The 23,265-nt window shown below is 34.0% G+C and overlaps 1 protein-coding gene across 1 annotated transcript in view; it reads left to right on the top strand.

Annotated features, from left to right (window-relative positions):
- Positions 1-23,265, top strand: part of LOC113103514 (matrix metalloproteinase-24) — a 34,846-nt gene that overhangs the window by 5,156 nt on the left and 6,425 nt on the right. The window contains exons 2-8 of the mRNA XM_026265986.1: positions 12,517-12,665; positions 13,787-13,903; positions 15,952-16,256; positions 18,357-18,518; positions 18,616-18,821; positions 19,573-19,711; positions 21,347-21,613. Of these exons, the coding sequence (XP_026121771.1) occupies positions 12,517-12,665; positions 13,787-13,903; positions 15,952-16,256; positions 18,357-18,518; positions 18,616-18,821; positions 19,573-19,711; positions 21,347-21,613 (1,345 nt within the window). The remainder of the gene's footprint in view (positions 1-12,516; positions 12,666-13,786; positions 13,904-15,951; positions 16,257-18,356; positions 18,519-18,615; positions 18,822-19,572; positions 19,712-21,346; positions 21,614-23,265) is intronic.

Below are 23,265 nucleotides of genomic sequence, written 5' to 3'. Positions count from 1 at the left end.
ATCTTTCTTAGGTGTCCAACTCATGCATTTTTAAAAGAGAAATCTCAAAATCTACTGTGTAGATGCTGTAAGCCTGTGATTGAACTACTTTGTCTGCACATTAGATGAATCCCATTGTCTAATCAAATCAAAAAGTAGTAAAAAAACAAAACCTAAGCATTTTTTAGGTTCAAAAAATTTTATGTATATGTCATACTGGAGCTTTTTGGTCATTTGTTGGTTTGGCTCTATATTGATGCATTCATTCGTGTATGATTTCCAATCTGATTCCGTTCCTGGACTATCAATTGATTTCTCTATATGTGTCTAGCCGTGTGGAGATGTGAAACCCCTTCACCTTCATGTCACAGAGTCTGAGGAGCTGTAGCCCGGTGAGTTTAGATTGCTGTCTCCATCTGACAGTTTAATTTTAGCCACAGGAGCAGTTAAGCCCCACCAGTTTGTTGGATTTGAATATAAATGCTCAGCGGTTGATTCCTGTAAGGAACTGCACACATTAACTGTACAATAGGGACTCGGGGAGCATCATGAGGAAATTCATTCAGATTGTAGGAAAGCTTCATTTTCCAAAAGGAGATTTGAAGCTGTTTTTGTGCAGCACTGGTCTACACAGACTTTGAAGCATGTTGGATACCTTTATTGTCGTTTTGTTTCAATTAATAATTTATAACGATATTTGAGAGGAAAATGTTATGGCTTAGAGCTTTTTTTTATTATCAATAAAAAAGATAGAAAAATTAACAAATAGGCCTTACAATAATTTGGATACTCTGTACATTACAATAAGAATAGATTTCATTTGTTAACATTAGTTAAGTATATTAATTAACACAAACAATACTTATACAGCATTAATGAATCATAGAATATTAGGTAAATCAAATATATTATTACAATCAAATTTTGTATCTGTTAACTTTATTAACGCAATGTGAACTAACATGAACATGAACATTTTTGTATAACATTAACAAAGGTTAATAAATGCTGTAAAAAGGTATTGTTCATTAGTAGTTCATGATAGTAAATGAATTAACTAATGCTAACAAATGAGAGATTGTAAAGACTTACCATATATTTAAATATTTTAATTTATATATTTCATTTATGTGATTTAAGTATTTAATATTAAATATTAAGTATTTAATAAAAAATATTGAGATTTAATATTAACATTTAAGATAAAAAATAACAATGTGCATTGGTATTTTGTGTGTATATATATATATGCATAAATAAATATATAGATACATTTCGGTTAACAATTTATTTAAATAAATATTATTTTATTCTTTGAATATTGTTTTTATTTTGTTTAGGGTCACTTTGATTTTTAATTTTTTTTTTTTTTCGAAATATTCAAAAATCCCACATTTCATAGAATATTATTTAGAGTATTAGACATCTTACAAACACTTAAATCACAATAACAGTCATACTTATTTTGGCATGTATAATGGTTTATTTCCTTGGAGAACCATGTAAAAAAACATGGTAATCAATCATACAATATCATAGTAGTAGCATAAGCATTACTTTCTGTTACCATCATTGTAATATAGTAATGCTACAGTACTTTTTGTAAAGGGTGAAAAACTAAAGAGGCTTTGGCTGTGTGGAAAACGAAGTGTAATATTTGCTTGTCCTAATTTTTGTCTGTCTCTGTGAGATATGTATTTCGCCATACCCTCTAAAGGATGTCAGAACCTCTGAAGTGTGCAAGGTATACACTGAAACACACACTTCAGTATCCTGCCGAACAGTGCTCCGGTCCCTAGCGAATCTCATGCGGTGAAAGCTGTGAAAGAAGCTATTGTTGTGTTTTTTATGTTTGCTTTGTTCTCTCTTGACAGTATTATGGTATTCTTTCTGTTTACGGTAGGATTAAGACATGGTTTTCTTTATTAAATAATATTTTTACTGGTTTAACACAATAAGAAGCTGTAGAACGTTGTGTTTTCTTTGTGTTTGTTAGTTATGCTGGTATGTGCTGAGAGAACGCAGGCCTCACTCTGTCTTTGCAATGCATGCAGGGAACTAAATAAGGATGGCACAGATTCCTCACATAAAAGTCTAATTCGTCCTGAATATGTCTCTTCAGGAGACCACATGCTGAGAGAGAAATTAAAAGAGAGATGGGGAAAAAAAATTACAAAGCCAGAGAAAACCTAATTAGTTCACACAAAGACTGTGCTGGTATCACCACTTGAATTGAAACTGAATCATGCATTACCTTTTTCATGCTATTTATACCCATTTTTTTGGGTTGTGCTGTGTTATGTAGTGTGTTGACGTCCCAGCTTCCTGATAACTTGTGACAAGTAGCATTGTGATTCCTAGTGCTTATACTTAATGTTAGGAATTTAAATAACTTCTAACACTAAATCTTCATTTTTATTACATAACTAGTCCTGGAACCACCCAAAACACCTTAGCGACTTTATAGCAATGTACTGAAAACATTCAGAGAAACATATATCAACACATTTTTTTACATTTTTACAATATTTAAAATGTAAAAATGTAGTAGTGTTACAGTCAATGCTTGATGGCTGCCCTTTTAAAAAAGAAGTGTGCTTAATTGTATTGAATGTGTACTTGTAGTTTACTTCAAATCTTTAGTAAAAACTGTTGTTGCGAATAATATAATATTAAAGAAATAAAAGGTCAATTAAGTGTACTTACAGAGCACACATTTATGACTTTACTTTGTAGAACACTTAAAGGTATAGTTCACCCAAAAATTAAAATTCTGTCATTAGTTACTCACCCTCATGTCATTGCAAACCTGTAAGACATTCATTCATCTTCGGAATGATATTACCATGATCAACAGACAGAAATGTAGCAAGCACATCAGTTAAATAGGCCATGTGACATCAGTGGTTCAACCGTTATTTTAAGAAGCTACAAGAATACTTTCTGTGCGCAAAGAAAACAATAATAACATAATTTATTCAGCAGTTCTTCTCCCCAAGTTACCGTCTTCTGCCATTTTGGAGAGTACCCTACAATGTTATCAAAGTAATGAGCGTTGTTTATGTTCAGCATGCACACCCTGTCTACTGAACGTTAACAACGCTCATTGATGATTACTTTCCGGGGGCCTCTCCAAAATGGCTTTTGGTTTTGATTCACTTTAAATGTTGACTACTGTATACTGATACTGAGATCATACTTAGAAGGGAGAGGTTATTATGTGTGTATAGGAGAGCATAAGTCTAAGTGGACATCCATGACATGCGGAGTCCCACAAGGGTCAATTCTTGCACCGCTCTTGTTTAGCCTGTATATGCTCCCACTAAGTCAAACAATGAGAAAGAACCAAATTGCCTATCACAGCTATGCTGGTGATACCCAGACTTACCTAGCCTTATTGCCAAATGACTACAGCCCCATTTACTGAATGCATACATTGACTCTAGGGGTCAAACAACTAAAAATCAAGTCAAGAATTTTGGATTGATTCTGGAGTCAGACCTGAGTTTCAGTAGTTATGTCAAAGCAGTAATTAAATCTGCATACTATCATCTCAAAAACAGTGCAAGAATTAGAAGTTTTGTTTCCAGTCAAGACTGGGAGAGACTTGTTCATGCCTTTATCACCAGCACAGTGGACTATCGTAATGGGCTCCTCACCAGCCTTCACATGAAGACCATTAGACAGCTGCAGCTCTTCCAGAACGCTGACTAGAACCAGAAAATCTGAGCATATCACACCAGTCCTCAGGTCCTTACACTGGCTTCCAGTTACATTTAGGATTGATTTGAAAGTACTTTTATTCATTTATAAATCACTCAATAACCTAGGACCTAAATACACTGCAGATATGTTCACTGAATATAAACCTAACAGAGCACTCAGATCATTAGTATCGAGTCAGTTAGAAATACCAAGGGTTCACACAAAACAAGGGGAGTCTGCTTTTAGCTATTATGCCGCCCACAGTTAGAATCAGCTTCCAGAAGAGATCAGATGTGCTAAAACATTTAAATCCAGACTCAAAACTCATCTGTTTAGCTGTGCATTTATTGAAGGAGCACTGTGCTATGTCCAAACTGATTGCGCTGCATTTTATGTATCTATTCTTAACTGTTTTAATTAATTTTAATGTGTTTTTAATTACCTTGTTTTATTGTTGTGATTATTTTTTATGACTATTTTAATTCCTTTTATGTAAAGCACTTTGAATTACCATAGTGTATGAAATACTATACTATGTATGCTATATAAATAAATTTGCCTTGCCTTGTATATACACGACATACAAATGCTTGACAAGTACATTAAGCAGCACATTTTAAACATATATCATAGACAATAGAAGGGACCCTTTATATTAAGTGGCCTTAACTACTATGTACTTACATTTTAATTAATAATTTTGTACAATGTACTTATTGTGTACATACATGTTTTTACATTGTACTAATATTAAAAAAACTACATGTAATTACATCTGTATTTAATTTCTGTTATTACATTTATAATTACACTGTTGACCCATACTTTACACCTTAACCCACCCCTAAACTTACCCATACCTCCAACCCTCTCCCTAACCTTACCCATATCCCACCTCAATAACAGCAAAAGTGTTTTACAATACAATATGAACACAATAAGTACATTTAATTTTTTTTTTTTTATGTAAGTACATAGTAGTTAAGGTCACCTAATATAAAGTGGGACCAATAGAAGAAATGATGAAATTACACTGTGTACTTCTTCAGTGATTGAAAATAAGCACAGTTTATTAAGCTCAGCAACACTGAAAAAAATGGTGTAGATTGTATGTAATGTATGTAGATGTAATTTTAACTCTAAAATTTCACAATTAATTACAAAGAAACTTTTTTCCAGTGTAATTGCATTTAATATAAATGTAAACTATAATACATTTACATTTAATTGCATATAACATGCAATTAAGTGTCCAAAAACATTACATTAAGTATATTATTTCTGTAATATTCTTTTTAAAAGTAAGCTAAAGTGTTGTTTCTGATACAGATAACTCGTTTCCCCACAATAGCTCTGCAGCTAATGATGGATTTTTGACTGTTATGGCTATATTACCGTAACAACTGTTATTGCAACTCTAATCATTGTGGTTTTAAAATGTTTGATCTATTTTTTTTTTTCGTTTGGGAGTGCTTGATATGAACACAACGACAGCTCTCCTCTCGGTCTTTGTCTCGTTCCCCTCCCCCACGTCTCCATCTACTGTACGCTCTCATCTTCCTCTCTCCATCACTCCTCCTCTCCCCTCCCCATCCACATCCTTCGTCTCTCTTCTCTGTCTCGCTGCCACTGCCTTTGTCTTTTTGTTCTTCGTCTTCTCCCTCTCTGTCCGTTTCCCTCTCCAGTACTGTCATTATAGTTATTTGTTTGGCCCTTGTGCCACTTGTATTCATAGAACAGTCACAAAAAGAAAGGGAATGATGGGAAAAGAGTTGTAAAAAGGATCGGGAAATGATGCCAGTCAGACTTGAACTCATGTCACCCGCCATGGCTAAGTGTGTTTGTTAGCTAACCGCTAGGCCATGGCTTTAGCACTGTTATTATGTTTTACACAAACCAGATGTGTAAAAGCATGATGGTTAACCGCTAATAGCACTGCATGTTTTGGAGGAGAATCTCGTTGTTATTTTTCTGATAAAAAAATTGTGATTGCAATTCAAAATGTTTTTTTTTTTTATTGTTTATATTTTATATAAAGAATGTGATTATATAACATTCATCATGACTGCAAAATAATAATAATGGCAATGCAATTATTTAATAAATATTATATTTTATTATGATTACTGTTCTTAAAAATATAAAACATAAGAAATATTATAGTAGAAATAAATTCCACCAAGATAAATATTACAATTATTTTATTTTAAATTACAACTGTAAAATTACAGTAGGTTACTAATATATATGGCTTTTTTCATTGTAATATTTCACTGTATTTAAGAAACATACAATAATTATAATTATAATTTTATTGTAAAGTGGAATTGTTTAATACAATACTAATATTTATGGCTTGTTTTTAATATTTTTGTATTCATTTCTTCATTTATTTTGGCTCAAACTCCGGTTTATAAGTTTGAGAAGATGGTTGGTGCATGTTGCGTTCTCAGATGCATGTTACACACAATCCAGATTTACAGTAAATGCAGAATGAGTTTGTGTGCATGTTTTGAAAACACTACATCACGAGTTGATGCAACTTTGAAACACACAGCACATATATTTATTTATTGGGATTCAATAATCACACTAAGCAATATCACAAATTAATTTTGATTTTGATTTATTGTGCAGCTGTAATTCCAACACTGTTATCATCTCTGGCCTTTTCTCCACTTTTATTTATTGAACAATGAAGAGAGAACAGGAAATGATAGGGATAAGAAAAGAGCAGGAAATGACATGAGCCTCAAACTCATGAGCACCATGGCTCAATGTGTCATTTGCACTAAATTCTCACCCTTTTCTATCGGTGAGGCAGTTGGGGCACCACTGTGAGGAACTGAACCTTTATAGATTCCACTGATGATGACGTGTGGTTTCTCTCTGAAACACAAGATATCGAAAGTCATGAAGCAATCCCACCCGATCGATGCCCCGCAAATCCTCAAACTAAGCACACACACCGTCGTCTCTATGGAATTCTCAACTGCTTTTGTGACTCCCTACTCATTAGCAAACACTTATGAGAAAGGAGACTCCAACGACCTGAACATCTTTTGTTTCAAAGAGGCCAATTACATGGGCTGTGATCACAATTTTACAGCTAGTAGTAATGTCAAAGTAACACTGCGGTAAGTGCATGCTTGATACTGTAACTGCTTTGTAATATTCTCTGTATAATGCTGCTCTACAAAGTTTTTTAACAATGTACCTCATAATTTCAGTCTGATCTTAGCAGTAAATGCAGCACATTTCAGCATCGATTGTTTTCTGATTAGCCAATTAGTCTACTTGTACTCAGAGTGGAGTTTTTTTCAGAGTTTTTTATGTGAGGCATGTCAAAAACAGTCTAAGGATCTGAGAGAAGGTGCAAATGGTTATGATAAAATAATCTGGGGACAGAGATTTTAATAAAAAAAGAATTTCACTTTAAATTTTAGGAGATTGTCTGATGGTTGATTCTAGTTGTAAGCACACAGCGGAGAGTCAGATTGTTTAAAGGTAAAACACATGAAACTTCACACAGATTACATTACAGCATATCATGATGAGGTAATCAGGAGTTATTTGAGCTCTGGATAGTCTCCAGACAAACATAGTGCTGTTTTAGCAGAACAATCAGGTGTAATTTGAGTCATGCAGACTTCTTATCCATGTACTGTTTATGGGTGTTAAAGTATTTCATCGTGTGTGCCATAAGAACAAAACAAAAGCAGAACAGAAGCTTTTTGGATAATGCTATTTATTTTTTACATTTTTCAGTTTGGGTTTGGTAAGATTGTTTAATGTTTTTGACAGAAGTCTCTAATGCTCTCCAAGGCTGCATTTATTTGATCAAAAATATAGTACAACCTGTAATATTGTGAAATATTACTACAATTTAAAATACAAATTTTCTATTGTAATATCATTTAAAATGCTATTTATTCCTGTGATCAAAGCTGAATTTCCAGCATCTTTACTCTAGTCAAATAATCCTTCAGAAATCATTCCAGTATGCTGATTTAGAGAAACATTTCTTATTATTATCGATGTTTAAAAACAGTTGTGCTGCTTCATATTTTTTGGGAAACTGTGATGCATTTTTTTCCTGAATTCTTTGATTAATAAAAAGTTCAAAATAACAGCATTTATATATTAAAAAAGCAACAACAACAAAAAAAATTATAAATGTTTTTACTGGCACAATTGAATACTTGTTAAAATAATACTGCTCAAAAACACATTTTTGCAAGGTCAAATGGTCTACATTTCTGCTTTAAACCCTTCAGAATGTCCTGTCCCATTGACTTCTGTTGTAAGTGCTTTACAGCACATGTGATTTACTAGATTTTAGAAGCTAGATTTTTTAAGGGATACAATGGCATTATTTAATGTGGTAATCGGCTGCAAGTCATAGATGCTGTACATAGAGCTTGGCTTGTTTTGAACCCAATACATTAATGTTGGGCTTTAATTCCCACCAAATCCTAAACAAATTCAGGTGTGTTGCTACTAGAAGAAATTCATCTAATCTCTTTAGGCTGTTCTTGTTTGGCGAGTGCATGGAGGACTGCTAGCGCATGCTGCTCATGAAGGTAGAAAATCATCACTCCATGCCACCTGGCAGCAGAAACCAAAGGATTTCAAGTTTCAGGGACAGCTGTTCAAAGAAAGACTTGGCTGTGTTTGGAATGGAGATCTGGCTTACTGAGTACTGTACATCATATATACTGTGCTGTGTAATTTGTATACCATATTCTTTTAAAAAACTATTCTGAAATGGAATGCAATTTGCAAGCAATAGTATGCTACATGAACTCATAACATTGCACGATTAATTCAGCCAACGGCATCTAGTTATTGGCTCAGAAATAATAATAATAATAATAATAAAAACATCCAGTCAAAATCTTCATTACCAATTCAATCATAAGAGTAAAGATGAACATTCATCATATTAGAATTGGAAGGGCTGTCATGTGTTATTGTGGGATGTAGGAGGCTGCAAAGTATATTTTGTGTACTTCACATATCGGCAAATGTAATTGGTCATCTGTGTATTGCATGTATAATTGCTTACCGTGCAAAGTATGTAAACTATATACTGAAATAGAAACAGTAGCTGTTGTACTATTCTGAACATACAGTAAAATCTTGACTATTTATTACAAATTCCCTGTTTAAAAATTAAGAGGACAGGACAATGAATAACATGGTTGTGAAATATTTCTGTGCAGTATACCTGTTTATTGTGAAAAGCATCGTTTGTGTCGTTAATCCCGCACTTGCAACAGAAGGATCACACTCAAGATTTCAAAGAATAGGTCACCCAAAAATGATCATTATTGAAACTTTACTCACCCTGAGGTCATCCACGATGTAGATGAGTTTGTTTCTTCATGAGAATAGATTTGGAGAAATTTAGCATCACATCACTTGCTCACCAATGGATCCTCTGCAGTGAATGGGTGCCGTCAGATCTAGAGCCCAAACTGATAAACATCACAATAATCCACAAGTAATCCACACCACTCCAGTCCATCGATTAACATCTTGTAAAACAAAATGTTGCATATTTGTAAGAAACAAATTCATCATAAAGATGTTTTTAACTTCAAACCATTGCTTCTGTTTTAAAATAGGAGTCCTCTATCCGCAATATTGTCTTGTCTGAATCAGAAGAGAAATATGCACAGATTCAGCACTATTTACAGGTGAAAACAGCCCAAATATTACAGTGGATTGTGGTGTGAGAGGACAACAGAGTATGGATAAGGGACTCATATTTTGGCAGGAAGCAAAGGTTAAAAGTTAAAACGGCCTAATGGTGGATTTTTTTACAAATATGCAGCCTTTGCTTTACAAAATGTTAACTGATGGACTGGAGTGTTGTGGATTACTTTTGGATTATTGTGATGTTTTTATCAACTGTTTTGTATCTCATTCTGACGGCACCCATACGCTGCAGAGGATGCATTGGGGAGCAAGTGATGGAATGCTGCATTTCTCCAAATTTGTTTCCATAAAGACAAACTCATCTACATCTTGGATGGCGTGAGGGTGAGAATTTTTTCAGCAAATTTTCATGTAGCTGGAACAATTCCTTTAACCCTAGTTGACCCAAAAATTACTTTGTTATCATTTATCATATAAGCTTTATGACTTTCTTTCTTCTGTGGAACTTAAAAGAAAAAATGTTGAGGAATATATTTTCTACCCCAAAATGGGATGTTACATGTTGTGTGGATGACTTTTATGTTTTATGTTATGACGCGAATAATGTTTGTTATATAAACAAGAGGGTCAAGTATATTCTACAAAGTTTCTCCCTTTATGTCCCACAAAAGAAAGAAAGTCATACAGGTTTGGAACGACATGAGGGTGAGTAAATTATTGTGCACTATCCCTTTAAGTAGATTTTCCACCCGTGACATCTGTGCAGTTCACAAGAACAATTCATCATTTATACTTCCTGAGAAATGTGGATTTCTGTCTTTGAACTGAATCTCACCGATTCCTACAAAGTACCAGAACGGAAATAGTCCTGTGGCTTAAATAAGGCTTTTTATTCACAGGGCTGAACTGTCACAGTCCTTATGTGTTCTTCAGATCTCACAGCCTTCATTGATTTATCAAAGTGGATGAGACGTGTATTGTTGGGTCTAGTGCTAGTTTCAGACTTCGCTGTATGCCATGCTATAATGATGGCAACAGTAACAGCGTTGGTGAATTATTTAATGGGTACGATTTCCCAGGGGGCCGTGCAGAGCCTCTGTTACCATGGAGGCTGAGTCAGCCATGTCATAGAAGGGTGTACTCACTGATACAAGTTTGCATTTCAGCATTCTGAATATGCAAAATAATGCTAGTGTTGTACGACTGTGCATTATATTCATATTCATATTTGTATAGAGAGATGCTTTATTTCTGCATTTCACCATTAAGGAGTATGATGTTGGTGTTGGTTTAAAATTTTATGAAAAAACCTAAATTATATATTGCAGAACTAGATTTTTACATTTAATTGGTGCAGTTCCATAAAAACTACAATACCAAAGTTTTTTTTTTAAGGATTTCTAGTAAGATTTTTGGATGTCAAAATGGTTTCAGAAAAATTACATAGATGTTCTAGGTATGTTAATAATAATTACCATTATTATCTTGGCATCTATTTTTATTGCCCTTTAGTCAGTGTTATTTTAGTATCATTAAGATACTATTAATTTTACTATTTCAATCTTTTAAAATATATGTTCCTATTCAATATCAGTGTATTAATAATTTTTTATATATATAAAAATGTATGTACTTTTTAAATATGTCTATATATATATATACATATATATTTAGTTCTAGCTGTTTAAGTTCATGAATTAAACCTAAATAAAACTATTAAATAAAACTATTAAATATTGCCTTCACTTTTTCTGAAAAAAAAAAAAAAGTTAACATTTATTTTACATCAGGTAGATGGTTGCTAAGTGGTTGCCAGGTGGTTTCTTATTGGCTCAAGTCAAAAGATTGCAGCTTTAGGTCTTTTTGATGTTCTGCTCTATAGATACTCAAATCTAAAAATCATAAAACATACTTTATGGTGTAATTTTTTTATTGAAATGTCATTTTAGAATTTTTAGAATTAAAAAAAAAAACATTTATACAGAAGATGTTGTTGATTTGCAAACAGATAAAAATTATCATAAAAATGCACAGGTACTGTACTATCAAAAAGCTATATTTTTAATTCTAATGAACTCTAAATGGCTCTTTCTACATATAGAAGCAGTGCGGTGCATGTAGCGGCCTAAGGATTGATTTCCATTTGAAGCATTGACTCACTGTTTGTGATGGTCCTGCTTCACGCTGAGAAGGAAAGGACCTGAAACTCCAGCATTAAAATATTCATGCTGAAAATGGACTCTAAGCCATGAGCTCAATTAAAGAGCCCCTCTCCATGTGTGCAGCACTTTGAAATGAGGGCTTTGCTTGCTAGTTCTCCACTCTGCCCGTCCGCTGGGAGAGATGAAAGCTGAGAGAGGAGGCTGAGATGAGGGAATGAGAGGATGAGGATGGGGATGCTCTATATAAGTTCAGTTTTATTTTTGTGCTGCTAAATATGTTTAGATCAAGGAGCATGCGAAATGAACTGAGTTTATATGAGGTGGCTGCCCTAGACAGCGTCTGTTTATTGATAGTTTGTGCTTTCTGCCTTTGTTCACACATATTGCGTTTCTGCGCACCAGCATAAAAAACTAAACAAAACATGAAATGCATAAAATGATTAATAACCCTAAAATTAGCAAATCTTTATAAACCTAAAACTTGATAGTGCTCCTTTTGTTCACTTTTTTTATATAATATTTTAAGATGTCTTTTTAAGGTCTGTCAAATATCCAAAAAGCTGCATTTTGTCTTCTGCATTTCTGATGCTAATTGATGGCTATCAAGATGGTTCCAGAAAAATGTCATTGTTTTTTGCCATTTTTTTTCACATTCTAGATATATTTGTAGATTTACTACAATCATTGGCATTAGTATTTAATTTTATTACTTTTGAGAAAGTATTAGTTTTATTGATATTTAGAATTTGTTTTTATATTTTCATAAAAAATTAAGTTAAAATTTTAGTAAATCTTATCATTTTTAAACATGTCAGTATAGTTTTCATAATTTTTTTTATATTTCTTTTTACTTTTTGTTATTTTAGTACATCTAAATGCCTTTAACTAAATGAAAATTATGTTTCAGTTCAAATTTTAAGTATTTCATTTTTTTTTAGTTTTACATTTTTAGTTAACTAAAATAACCCTACTTTTTGTTCTTAATGTAATATCTCTTTCTTTGTAGACATGGCTGAAGAACTATGGCTACCTGCTCCCTCATGACATCCGGACGTCGGACCTGCGATCGGAGAAAGCCATGCAGTCGGCGGTCGCTGCCATGCAGCGCTTTTATGGTATTCCAGTGACGGGAGTGCTTGATCAAACCACCATCGAGTTAGTACCAATCCTCTTTAATGCATGAAAAATCATGAACAGGCAGTATAGCTGCCAAAGTGCATATGCCACACAATACTGTGTTTCTGATTAATAAGATGAACAGTAGTGTTTAAAGTCGCTCCCTCATTGAGATCAAATGACCAGCCATGTTTTCCATTTAGATCGAGTTAAAATCTTCAGAAAACAGTTGGCAGTAAGACCTAAAAAAACATTCGGTCTGATCAGTGCCTAATGGTTGTTAAGAAAGACGAATAAAAGCCGTTGAAACATGGCCTGCATCCGAAATCACTTGAGTTGGTACTTTTTTGAACAAGTGATGACTTTGCAACCACAAAATTCTATAGTATTAATGTGTGTAGTATGAATGTAATCTGGACATACTGTATTCGTCATGTTGTCGTTGTCATGTGACCTATCAGTGTCAGTTGTATTACTATATAACTTGTGTTAACCAGACTTTAACTCAGGCGTTTAACCCAAAACCATTAAAAAAAACCATTGACTTCAGGGGGATAGAAATGGAAGTGCTAAAATGCTAATTAATTTCTGCACGAAAATTCATCATCCCTGCAACACTGTATTTTTTAGTGCTTGGATGTTTCTTAAGATATCTTAAATGTTATTAAAATGTCCCCATGCTGTGTTTATACAATTTCTTAATTTTATTATGAACAATTTAAATCGCAATATAGTTTATAAGAAGTGCTACCCATTCTGGTTGCACTTTATTTTACAGTACGTGTACTAACATGTACTTATGGTATACTTACAGTGTATTTATCTAAGAAAGTTCTGGTAATACAAGGTAACTACATGGGGTAGGGTTAGGTTTAGGGGTAGGTTCAGGGTTAGTACCTAGTTATTACATAGTTATTGTAATTACTAAAATAAGTACATAGTATGTACATAGGGAACAGGACTGTAAAATAAAGTGCTACCAACATTCTTGTGCAACATATTCTTTTGTAAACAAAACATGAAAATTCATCCTGTTTATTTACTTAATGCATGTTTTTGATCTCGTTGGTGTTTCATATTATTTAAATTATTACGTGATGTACAGTAGTATGACAGTTGTTTGGTGTCTTCTGGTGGGTTCATTATCTAAATGTTTTAAGGTGGATGAGAAAACCTCGGTGTGGAGTCCCAGATCACCCTCACATCAGCCGACGGAGGAGAAATAAACGCTATGCCCTCACTGGTCAGAAATGGAGGGAGAAAAAGATCACATACAGGTAAAGAATATATTCAGAGACTGATAAATATCCAATGCAAAGTTCATTAGATGCAAGGATAGACTGATTCACTGAATATTGCACCTGAGGAACATCTGGAGGAAACTACAGAAACTGTGTTAGCTCTTTATAGATGAATGACCATTGTTTGTGATTACAGGGAAGCATATGCCTGTAACTAACTGCACCTCTCATGATGTGATTCTCTTTCATGGCGGCCCATCAGGCATCTCACTGAAGGAGTATATTTGTACCCTCTTCTTTAATTATTTTAGTGCATATCATATTGTCACGTGTGTGTATGTTTCAGAGCACATGCCGCTTATGCAATGTTCCAGACAGACATTGCTGAAATGCTTCCCTCCAACCTTAGAAATGCTAAAAGAAGCTTTTGTTTTCTGCCTGATGGGAGAAAGAGAGAGAGAGAGAGAGAGAGAGAGAGAGAGAGAGAGAGACAAAGAAAGCAAGGAATGGCGCAGGTCAGGCAAGGTAGAGGAATAGTTGTTGAAAGACTGGTATTTTGAGTCGTTTTTTTAGTCGTTTTTTTGCTATTATGCCTCCCAAGCCGAAATCCCAGATTATCAGACAATGAAAATATAAATATAAATAAATAAATATACAAATTATTTGTGTTTTGGATGCTGTGAACATGGAGACTGTAGTGTGCACCATAAGTTTGAAAACGTTTAGCTTAAATGTTTAATATTAATAAACAGTGCTCATAAATGGCTGCTGAGGTAATATTCTCAAGTGAACGAGATGAGGCTTGGGCCCGGAAAAGCGCTTCTTACGTCACCACTTAACAACCGAATATAATAAAGTGTTACATATGCATATCTAAATGTATTATGTATTACAAAAATAAAATGTAACATATATAAATATATAATGTAATAAAAATAATTTTATATATATATATATATATATACAGTAGACTGTAATAGAGAACTCCATGTTGAGTATTTTGCTACTGGTTACATGATGATGACTCAAAGGATTCCTATTGGTGTAATCAGATCATTTGCAATCATTTCAAGTAGTCATTTAATGTAGTGTAGAACTTGGTTTGCAGTCACAGTTTAATCAGATGTGATGTTGTCACTCGTGTGTGCCTACAGTTGTGTGCCAGAGACAACCATCTGCTTCTGCCTTAGGTGTCTGTCCTGGTTTAACTTTTGCCCTATATTCAAGGAAATTTTTTATGCAGATTAATTCTTATGTAACAGCGCAGCTCTGTGAACTCAAACGGCATTCGCTTCAGTTTATTGCAGAGCGTATTCATATTGAAAGAACATTTTCAAACACTGGTGCAATAACAGAGCAGGTTGCTGTAGTACACTGCATGCTGTCATAGGGAACTTGATATGGAAAAGTTAATATCTAGTGCAATTTTAGTATAATTTATATACTATTATAGCATTATTAATGTTTTGTATTTTATTTTTATATTTTCAGTTTTTATATTTTCAAATAAATTTTTTTTTTATCATATTAGTTTTTTTTATTTAGCTTTTATTTATTTTTGTACCTTTTATTTTAGTACTTAAATGTATTCATTTCAGTTTGTTGCTTTGTTGCTCCGCATTTTAAATTTGTATATTTGGTTTGTTTTTTACCATTTTAATTCACTTTTTGCACTTCACTTTACATTTTATGCATGTGGCATATACAGTATTTTGAAAATGTACATTTTGCATCATGTTTTGCCATGTTTGAGCTAGGGCTGTCAAACTGACTGAAAAACTAAATTCAAATTTTAGTGGGTTTAGTGGGTTTTAGTGGGTTCAACTGGATAGGCTAACAAAAGCATTTCAATTCAATGATTACTGACACAGACATAAAATGTGATTTTTATTTTAATTTCAATGAATATTCGAAATTCAGAATTTTTTTGAAAGTCCTAGTTTGAGCCATAGGAAAACTTTAAAAGCATTATGTTAATGCATTATTCCATGTAATATTTTTAATAAAGTAATTATTATTAAGTCACACAATATCAGGTATTCATGATTTTTTCCCAATGTTCTTCCTTCTCTTCTTGTCTCAAGCATACATAATTTCACCCCCAAAGTGGGTGAGAAAGACACCCAGAGGGCCATTCGCCATGCCTTCGACGTCTGGCAGACAGTGACCCCGCTGACCTTTCAGGAAGTGGCCTACTCTGAGATCAAGAACGAGGGTAAAGAGGCGGACATCATGATCTTCTTTGCCTCTGGTTTCCATGGTGACAGTTCTCCTTTTGATGGAGAGGGAGGTTTTTTAGCTCATGCATATTTTCCCGGTCCTGGAATTGGCGGAGACACACACTTTGATTCTGATGAGCCCTGGACATTAGGAAACGCCAATCATGACGGTAAGTGTGGTGCTGTGATTATAAACTGTGATTTGTTTTGTTTTTTTATAGCATTTAGCTTCCAATTGTGTTTGATCATTGCCATTAGAAATTACTTTCAAAAATTAGGATGTGTTTTGATCAAACCAACATGACAGTGGATGATATAGATTGATCGACCTGAGATATCTGGATTCATAATCTCTGACATAGTAATTTGTAGACATTAGTAATATAGCGAGAATATGGCTTATTTAATCATCAATTTACATTACTTTTTTAATTTAATAAAGAATATTCCCTGATGTAGTAATATGTAGATAAGTATGTTTAACGGTGAATTTAATTTACTTTAATCAAGAATGTTTAAGGCTTAATATAGAACTGACCTAACATGTCTGGTCTCATAATCTCTGACATAGTAATATTCTTTTTTATAGATTTTCTATTTTATTTTTCAGATTTTATTTCATTATGTATTGTATCATTATTTTATCTTGTAATATTTACTGATGAATTTCCAGGTATGTAAATTGATGTACTTTGAAGAATGATTTACCTGGCTTGTGTGGTCTCGTAATCTTTGACATTTTATTTTGACATTTTATTTTAAAGTATTTATTTTGTGGGTCTATTTTAAACTTACGTTCATGTGAATTTTATGTCTTTTATTTATTTAGTCGGAAAGTTTTAGATTAAATGGGATAGGATGGCTGGATTATGTTCTGCAGCTATAGATAGAAAGATCAGTCAGATGTGTAGAGGCGAATCTTTTGGGAGCTTCTCCAGTGGTAAACTGGAGCAGGGAGCTGAGGAGCATCAGTAGATGCCACAGGGGACACATAAAGAAACAGAGCATTGCGTTCTTTCTTCACTTGCATCAGCAGTTGCCTGCGTTCTGCATATTTGCTGTGTTATCTTTGTCTGTGTGCTGCAGTGTCAGCAGTTCAAGTACACGCTTTATTGACCACAGAATCTGTACCTTGTTCAAGTACACACACACTATCACACTTATTTCTTTACAGATCTATTTCTCTATACACCATATCAGCCCTAGTGGGCACAGATCAAAATAATACATTTATCTTCAGCGGCTGATGTAGATTTGATATTTCATTTATTCACAATGCCATGTACTCCTCAACAGAACACAAAATCTATTTCTTTTCAAAGAGACGGGGTATGAAATACATAGTTAAATTGGACAGGAAGAGAGCGTGAGGGTTGATAAAGGAGAAGGCTTTGGCCAAGAGATCCTCTAAGAAAAGGGAAGCAATCTGTTAACAAAATGTACAAGACACTTTGTGAGCCATCTGATACTTGTAGCACCCAGAGACGCCAACCAACAGATCAGGCTATTTGTGTGATTTGAGTGATATGGTGTCACATCCCTTCTATGTTTCCAAAGATCTGAACATGTCAGTCTCAACTGACTCATGTTCTGGTAAAAGCGTAGACGTACAGCCCATGCACAAGATGTTCCTTTAGGATTCTAGGTACAAACGATGCTTTTTACCTGTCTACACAAGTGAGAATTTGTACATACATAAATATATATTTTTTTGTGTATTTATATATTTAGTATAAAAAAAAACATTTCCAATCTTACATCCAGTGCGCATATATATATATATATATATATATATATATATATATATATATATATATATATATATATATAACCTTTTGACCAAATGGATTGCACCTTGTTTTAAAAGACAGCAGAATTGGTTTCCACACCTTTTTACAGAACTTTTTAACTTTTACATTGATTCTTAACTTAATATTCATATACATATGCAATTTACCAGGTGCCATAAAAGTAGCACATTACTTATATATCCCAAGTGTGCTGAACTATGAGTGAACTATTCCTTTAATGATAGAATGAACGCATTTATTCACTGCTGATTCAGCGTTTGATGAACTTCTATGGGAGCGCTTGTTATTTCGGACTATTTTTAACAAAATGCACATCAAATATGCAGAGTCTTAAGCTTTGCATGGGTAATTCTCCTGCTTTTATATTCTTATTCATGAAGTACATGCCATACTGTTACATTTTTCTGATTAGTACTGATTCAAAGATGGATGGTTTGACCTTTAACCTTTACCTTTCAGGCAATGACCTTTTCCTGGTGGCCGTGCATGAGTTGGGACACGCGTTGGGTCTGGAACATTCCAACGACCCCAGTGCGATCATGGCCCCCTTCTACCAGTACATGGACACGCACAACTTCAAACTGCCTCTAGACGACCTTCAGGGGATCCAGAAAATCTATGGTATAGTTATCATCTCTATCACCTCTATTATCATCTTCAAGGAACTAAGCATTAATATACCAGGATTTTTAGAAGAATAAACAGTGTTCCTCTATAGGTATTCCCACAGCCATGCTGGAGCCCACCCGACCTCTTCCTACTCTACCTGCACGACGCACACACCCCACCTCTGAGAGGAAACATCGCCCCGCTCGCCCACCCTCTGGAGATCGGCCGTCCTCACCCGGAAATGGAAGACCTAACATCTGCGATGGCAACTTCAACACTGTGGCCTTCTTTCGACGGGAGATGTTTGTTTTTAAGGTGAGTTGCATCAGTTTTCTTTCCAGTATTTGATACAGATGGTTAATTAAAGCAGATCATAATGAAATGACCATAATCCAGCTGATATTAGTAAAATTTGGTTGTGTTTGATATCAAAAATAGTAATTCCTTATATTAAAGGGATTGTTCTTCCAAAAATTCTTTAATCGTTTACTCACACTCACATCTTTCCAAACCTGTATTGAGTTTCTTTCATTCAAGAAGATAGTTTGAAGAATGTTGGCAACCAAACAGCTTCCAGCGTAGTCAGTGGCTACCAGCAACTTGTTTGGTTACCTGCATTCTTCAAAATATCTTTTTTTGTGTGTTCAGCAGAAGAAAGAATTTCATTTTTTTGTTGAAAGCAGGGATGCACGATATATTATAGAGATATTGGTGATTTGAGTTTTTAAATGTATTGCTTTCATACAATGGATATTTGGATATTTTATTGTGCATCTAATTTCCTCCCTTTAATAACTCTATCTATTGTAATTTTTTTGCAAATCTTTCAATTATTTTTATACTGTATTATTTATTTTATAATGGCCTAGAATCACTTGTAGTATTTTTATTTATCTCTCTTTCATTTATTTCAGCCATTTATCAATTAATCAGTGTGAAAATAATCTTCCGCTAATCAGTATTAGACAGATTTTTAATATTATCAATCCCTACTTTAAATCGACTCAGTTGAAGATCTAAATTACATACAGTTATTGATCAAAATAACCTCTTTTACTCGTCACAGGATCGCTGGTTCTGGCGTTTGCGCAACAACAAAGTTCAGGAAGGCTATCCCATGTTGATAGAGCAGTTCTGGAAGGGTCTGCCTCCTCGCATTGACGCTGCTTACGAGAGATCAGATGGCAAATTTGTGTTCTTCAAAGGTAGGATTTATTATCTGTACAACAGATGTTATGACATTAATTGAAAGAATGTTACAAAAAAAAACCTTAACAAAAGTACCCAGTGTTTATTGCTCAATATGAAAAGTGCAGCCTCAGGCTAGTTTTAATAACTCTGATTGTTTTGCAACATCTTTTGTCATAACTATAAATGATATAATGATACCAAATACATCCCGAAGCCATTAAATTAAGTACTTGAATATGGCCTGAATAATAAAGAGAAGCCATATCCATTAAACATCTGTTGCCTTTGGATCAGTTTCAGGCTGACTAATTCTAGATCAGCACTTGTACATTTTATGTACCATTTTAATACAAGCCTTGGTACACTGAGTTAAAGGTTAGATAAATGCTGTTAGATTGTGGGTTAATCTCAGGAAAGGTCTGCATTTATCCATAGTGTTTATCCTCCATTGGGCCCGACAGCCTCAGTGAATCCATCCAGCACTTTATTATTCCGTCTGTTCCTCCCTCGCTCCCCTTCTCTCAAACGATCACTCTCTATCTCGCCGTCCCCCCAACCCCCCTTCTCATTAAATTAGCCCGGCGCAGTCGTGCTGCGCAAGGAGAGGTTGGGTGAGATATTTATAGCCTGAGTCTCCTGTTCTGTGATGTTTCATGAAAAAACAAGCTCGCTGGATGCCCTATGGTTATCTCAGAGAATGCACATCGGTATTAATAGATAAAGGGGCGATGAACTGGAGTCATGCTGGCATTATTCACTAACTACACACAATGCGGTTTACCCAAGTGCTCTTTGTGCTGAAAAAACACATCTAAAATAAGATTAGCCTGCGTTTTATTCACAAAATTCAGTGCACAATCACAATTAATGTTGCATGCAATGAAAAAAATCTGAATAAAATTTTAATACTTAAAAGACATGTTTTATAGTAATCATAATAGAAACAATTCATCAAATGATGATCCATTTAAGGAGAAGATGAAATATAACTGGTATAACTGGACATGTATCTATGGAAACCTAGTTCCCCCATGGAATAATATGTATGTATAAAACTATATATACATAAATATAAAGAATTGAATCATAGAACTGCGAGATGTAGTCAGAATTGTGAACACAAATGTATAGTAAAGTGTATATTTTGCAATACTGAGTTTACATGTCAAAAGAAAACTTGATATCTTATTATTGTAAAAAATGGAATCACCATATTTTATTTTTATGTTTTTTTTTTACTCCTTGGAGGAAACAAACTTGTCACATTCTCACAGTTCTTACATTTTACAAATATTTTATATATTTTTAAATCTTGCAATGCTGAGTTTCTATCTCTCAATGCAGACTTTCTTAAAGGAGAAGAAAGACAGATAAGTTTAGAATTGCGAGAAAAAGTCAGAATTGTTAGATATAAACTCAGAATTGCTAGGAAAAACACTGAATTGGTATACAAAATGTTGCATTTTTTTATGTAAATGTAAATCTATGTAAATAAGATTCCATATATATATATATATATATATATATATATATATATATATATATATACAAATATGTGGCACAACTTGGCACATTGTTTCATTATGCGATAATATAATTAAATATAACCCATTTAATTTGGACCTTATCTACTGCTGTTTTGATTCTAGGGGATAAATACTGGGTCTTCAAGGAGGTTACAGCAGAGCCCGGGTATCCTCACAGCCTGGTAGAGCTGGGCAACTGTCTGCCCCGTGATGGCATCGACACAGCCTTACGCTGGGAACCTGTGGGCAAAACTTACTTCTTCAAGGGTGACCAGTACTGGCGCTACAATGAGGAGAAGCGTACGGCTGACCCAGGCTATCCCAAACCCATCAGTGTCTGGAAGGGCATCCCTGATGCACCACAAGGAGCCTTCATCAGTCGAGAAGGATGTGAGTCATCGAGGTTCCAATAACCGATCAATATTTCATGTGGCAATCAGCCATGTGATCGGTGGCTGCTTCCCTCTGGTTTGAAGAGTTCAAGTTCGTTGGGCTTCATTCTGAAATAGTATGATCTAATCTGTCGTGCAATGCAGTGCAACAAATTGCTATTATAATCAGCGAAGCTTTATAAAATGCATAGTTGTCATTGGATGAATTGCATTCGAAGCGGTTTGATACCAATAAATGCACACCTGCAAGTGCACATTTAATATTAACGCAGTGTTGCTTGGGAACGGTAAGCATGATTGAAATTACTTGGAGGAAGAAATGGTTTATTCAGATTATTATAAATGCATTGAACTATTTATTCCATTTATGATCTGCTGCTGCTATTTTGACACTGTTCATCTATCGCAACATACTTGTGTGTTTTATTGAGTAGGTAATAGAAGTAAATGCGCTGAGGTCTTGTGTTCCACTCAGTCTTGTAGAGTAATTGATTAGTGTTTGTTTGGCGCAGTGACTGGAATATTGTTGTGTTGTCACAGTGACTGTTTTGGCTCTGACTCATCCTCAGTGGTGATCTAATAGCAGGTCTGGATTGGCAAAGGGTCTGGAGAAAAAGACAGTCACAACTTTTGGGTATTAAAATTCACTGTCACAATCGATGCATGATTACAAATATAGCAAAATGGCAGCTGATTGTAACAAGATACTGTATTATGTGATGTTATGTTTACGGTAGAGAGCTAATGTTATGGATCATATGACCCTAAATGTTTTAATGCAGGGAACATAATGTCAAAATGATTGGAAATCATTGGAAGGTACTATGTAAAGTGGGAATGTGGTTTAATACTTTTTAAAGTGATACTATGACTAGGCAATATAGCTAAAAAACAATATTAGATATAAATAGCTTTTCAAAGCATTGGACATGTATTGCCAGTGCCAATGTATTTGCTCTAAAAAGAAAACTGAAAAGACTTGAAAATGCTAGAAAGAAATGAAATACTGGAGAAATCTGTCAAGTGAGAATTTTATTTTATTTAAAATGTTTTATTTACTGGCTGCAGGAATATAGTAATGAACTACAATATTTTAAATACTTATATTTAAAATATTTAAAATAATAAAAAAATATATAAAATATTTGTAAAGACATTTTATTTGTATAAAATATTTGATAAAAACAATACAGTAATAAATTGTAACAATTTCAGTATTTATTTCAAAAATAAAAAATATGAAAAATGAAAAATAACAAGAATGAAAATGTAATGTAATTGTTTTATATAAAATATTTGATAAAGCATTCTAATAATCCATGTTGGTTTATGTTGTATTGCAAACAAAATATTAATATATAACTAAAATGTGAATAAAGTGGGGAATTGTAAATAATCAGAATCAAAATGAAAGTTTAGCTCAACAGAAACCGAAACGGGCTCCTGACTATGGATGATGAGCGAGGAACAGTTATTCTCACTTGTGCTGAGGCTGATGTTGATGCTAGTGTCAGTCAGGTCGAATGGTAAATCCTCAAGTTTCATACTCTAGAGTCAAGTATTTTTGCTGTTGCTGCATAGAATTGCAGATTTCTCCTCCTCTCTTGAGTAATGTCCAGTGTAGGAACGATCATCTTTTCTGTGAGTCAT

This window comes from Carassius auratus, chromosome 6 (genome assembly GCF_003368295.1).
Source record: "Carassius auratus strain Wakin chromosome 6, ASM336829v1, whole genome shotgun sequence".
In the NCBI taxonomy this organism is placed as follows: Eukaryota; Metazoa; Chordata; class Actinopteri; order Cypriniformes; family Cyprinidae; genus Carassius; species Carassius auratus.
This window is presented reverse-complemented; position numbering and strand designations above follow the sequence as displayed.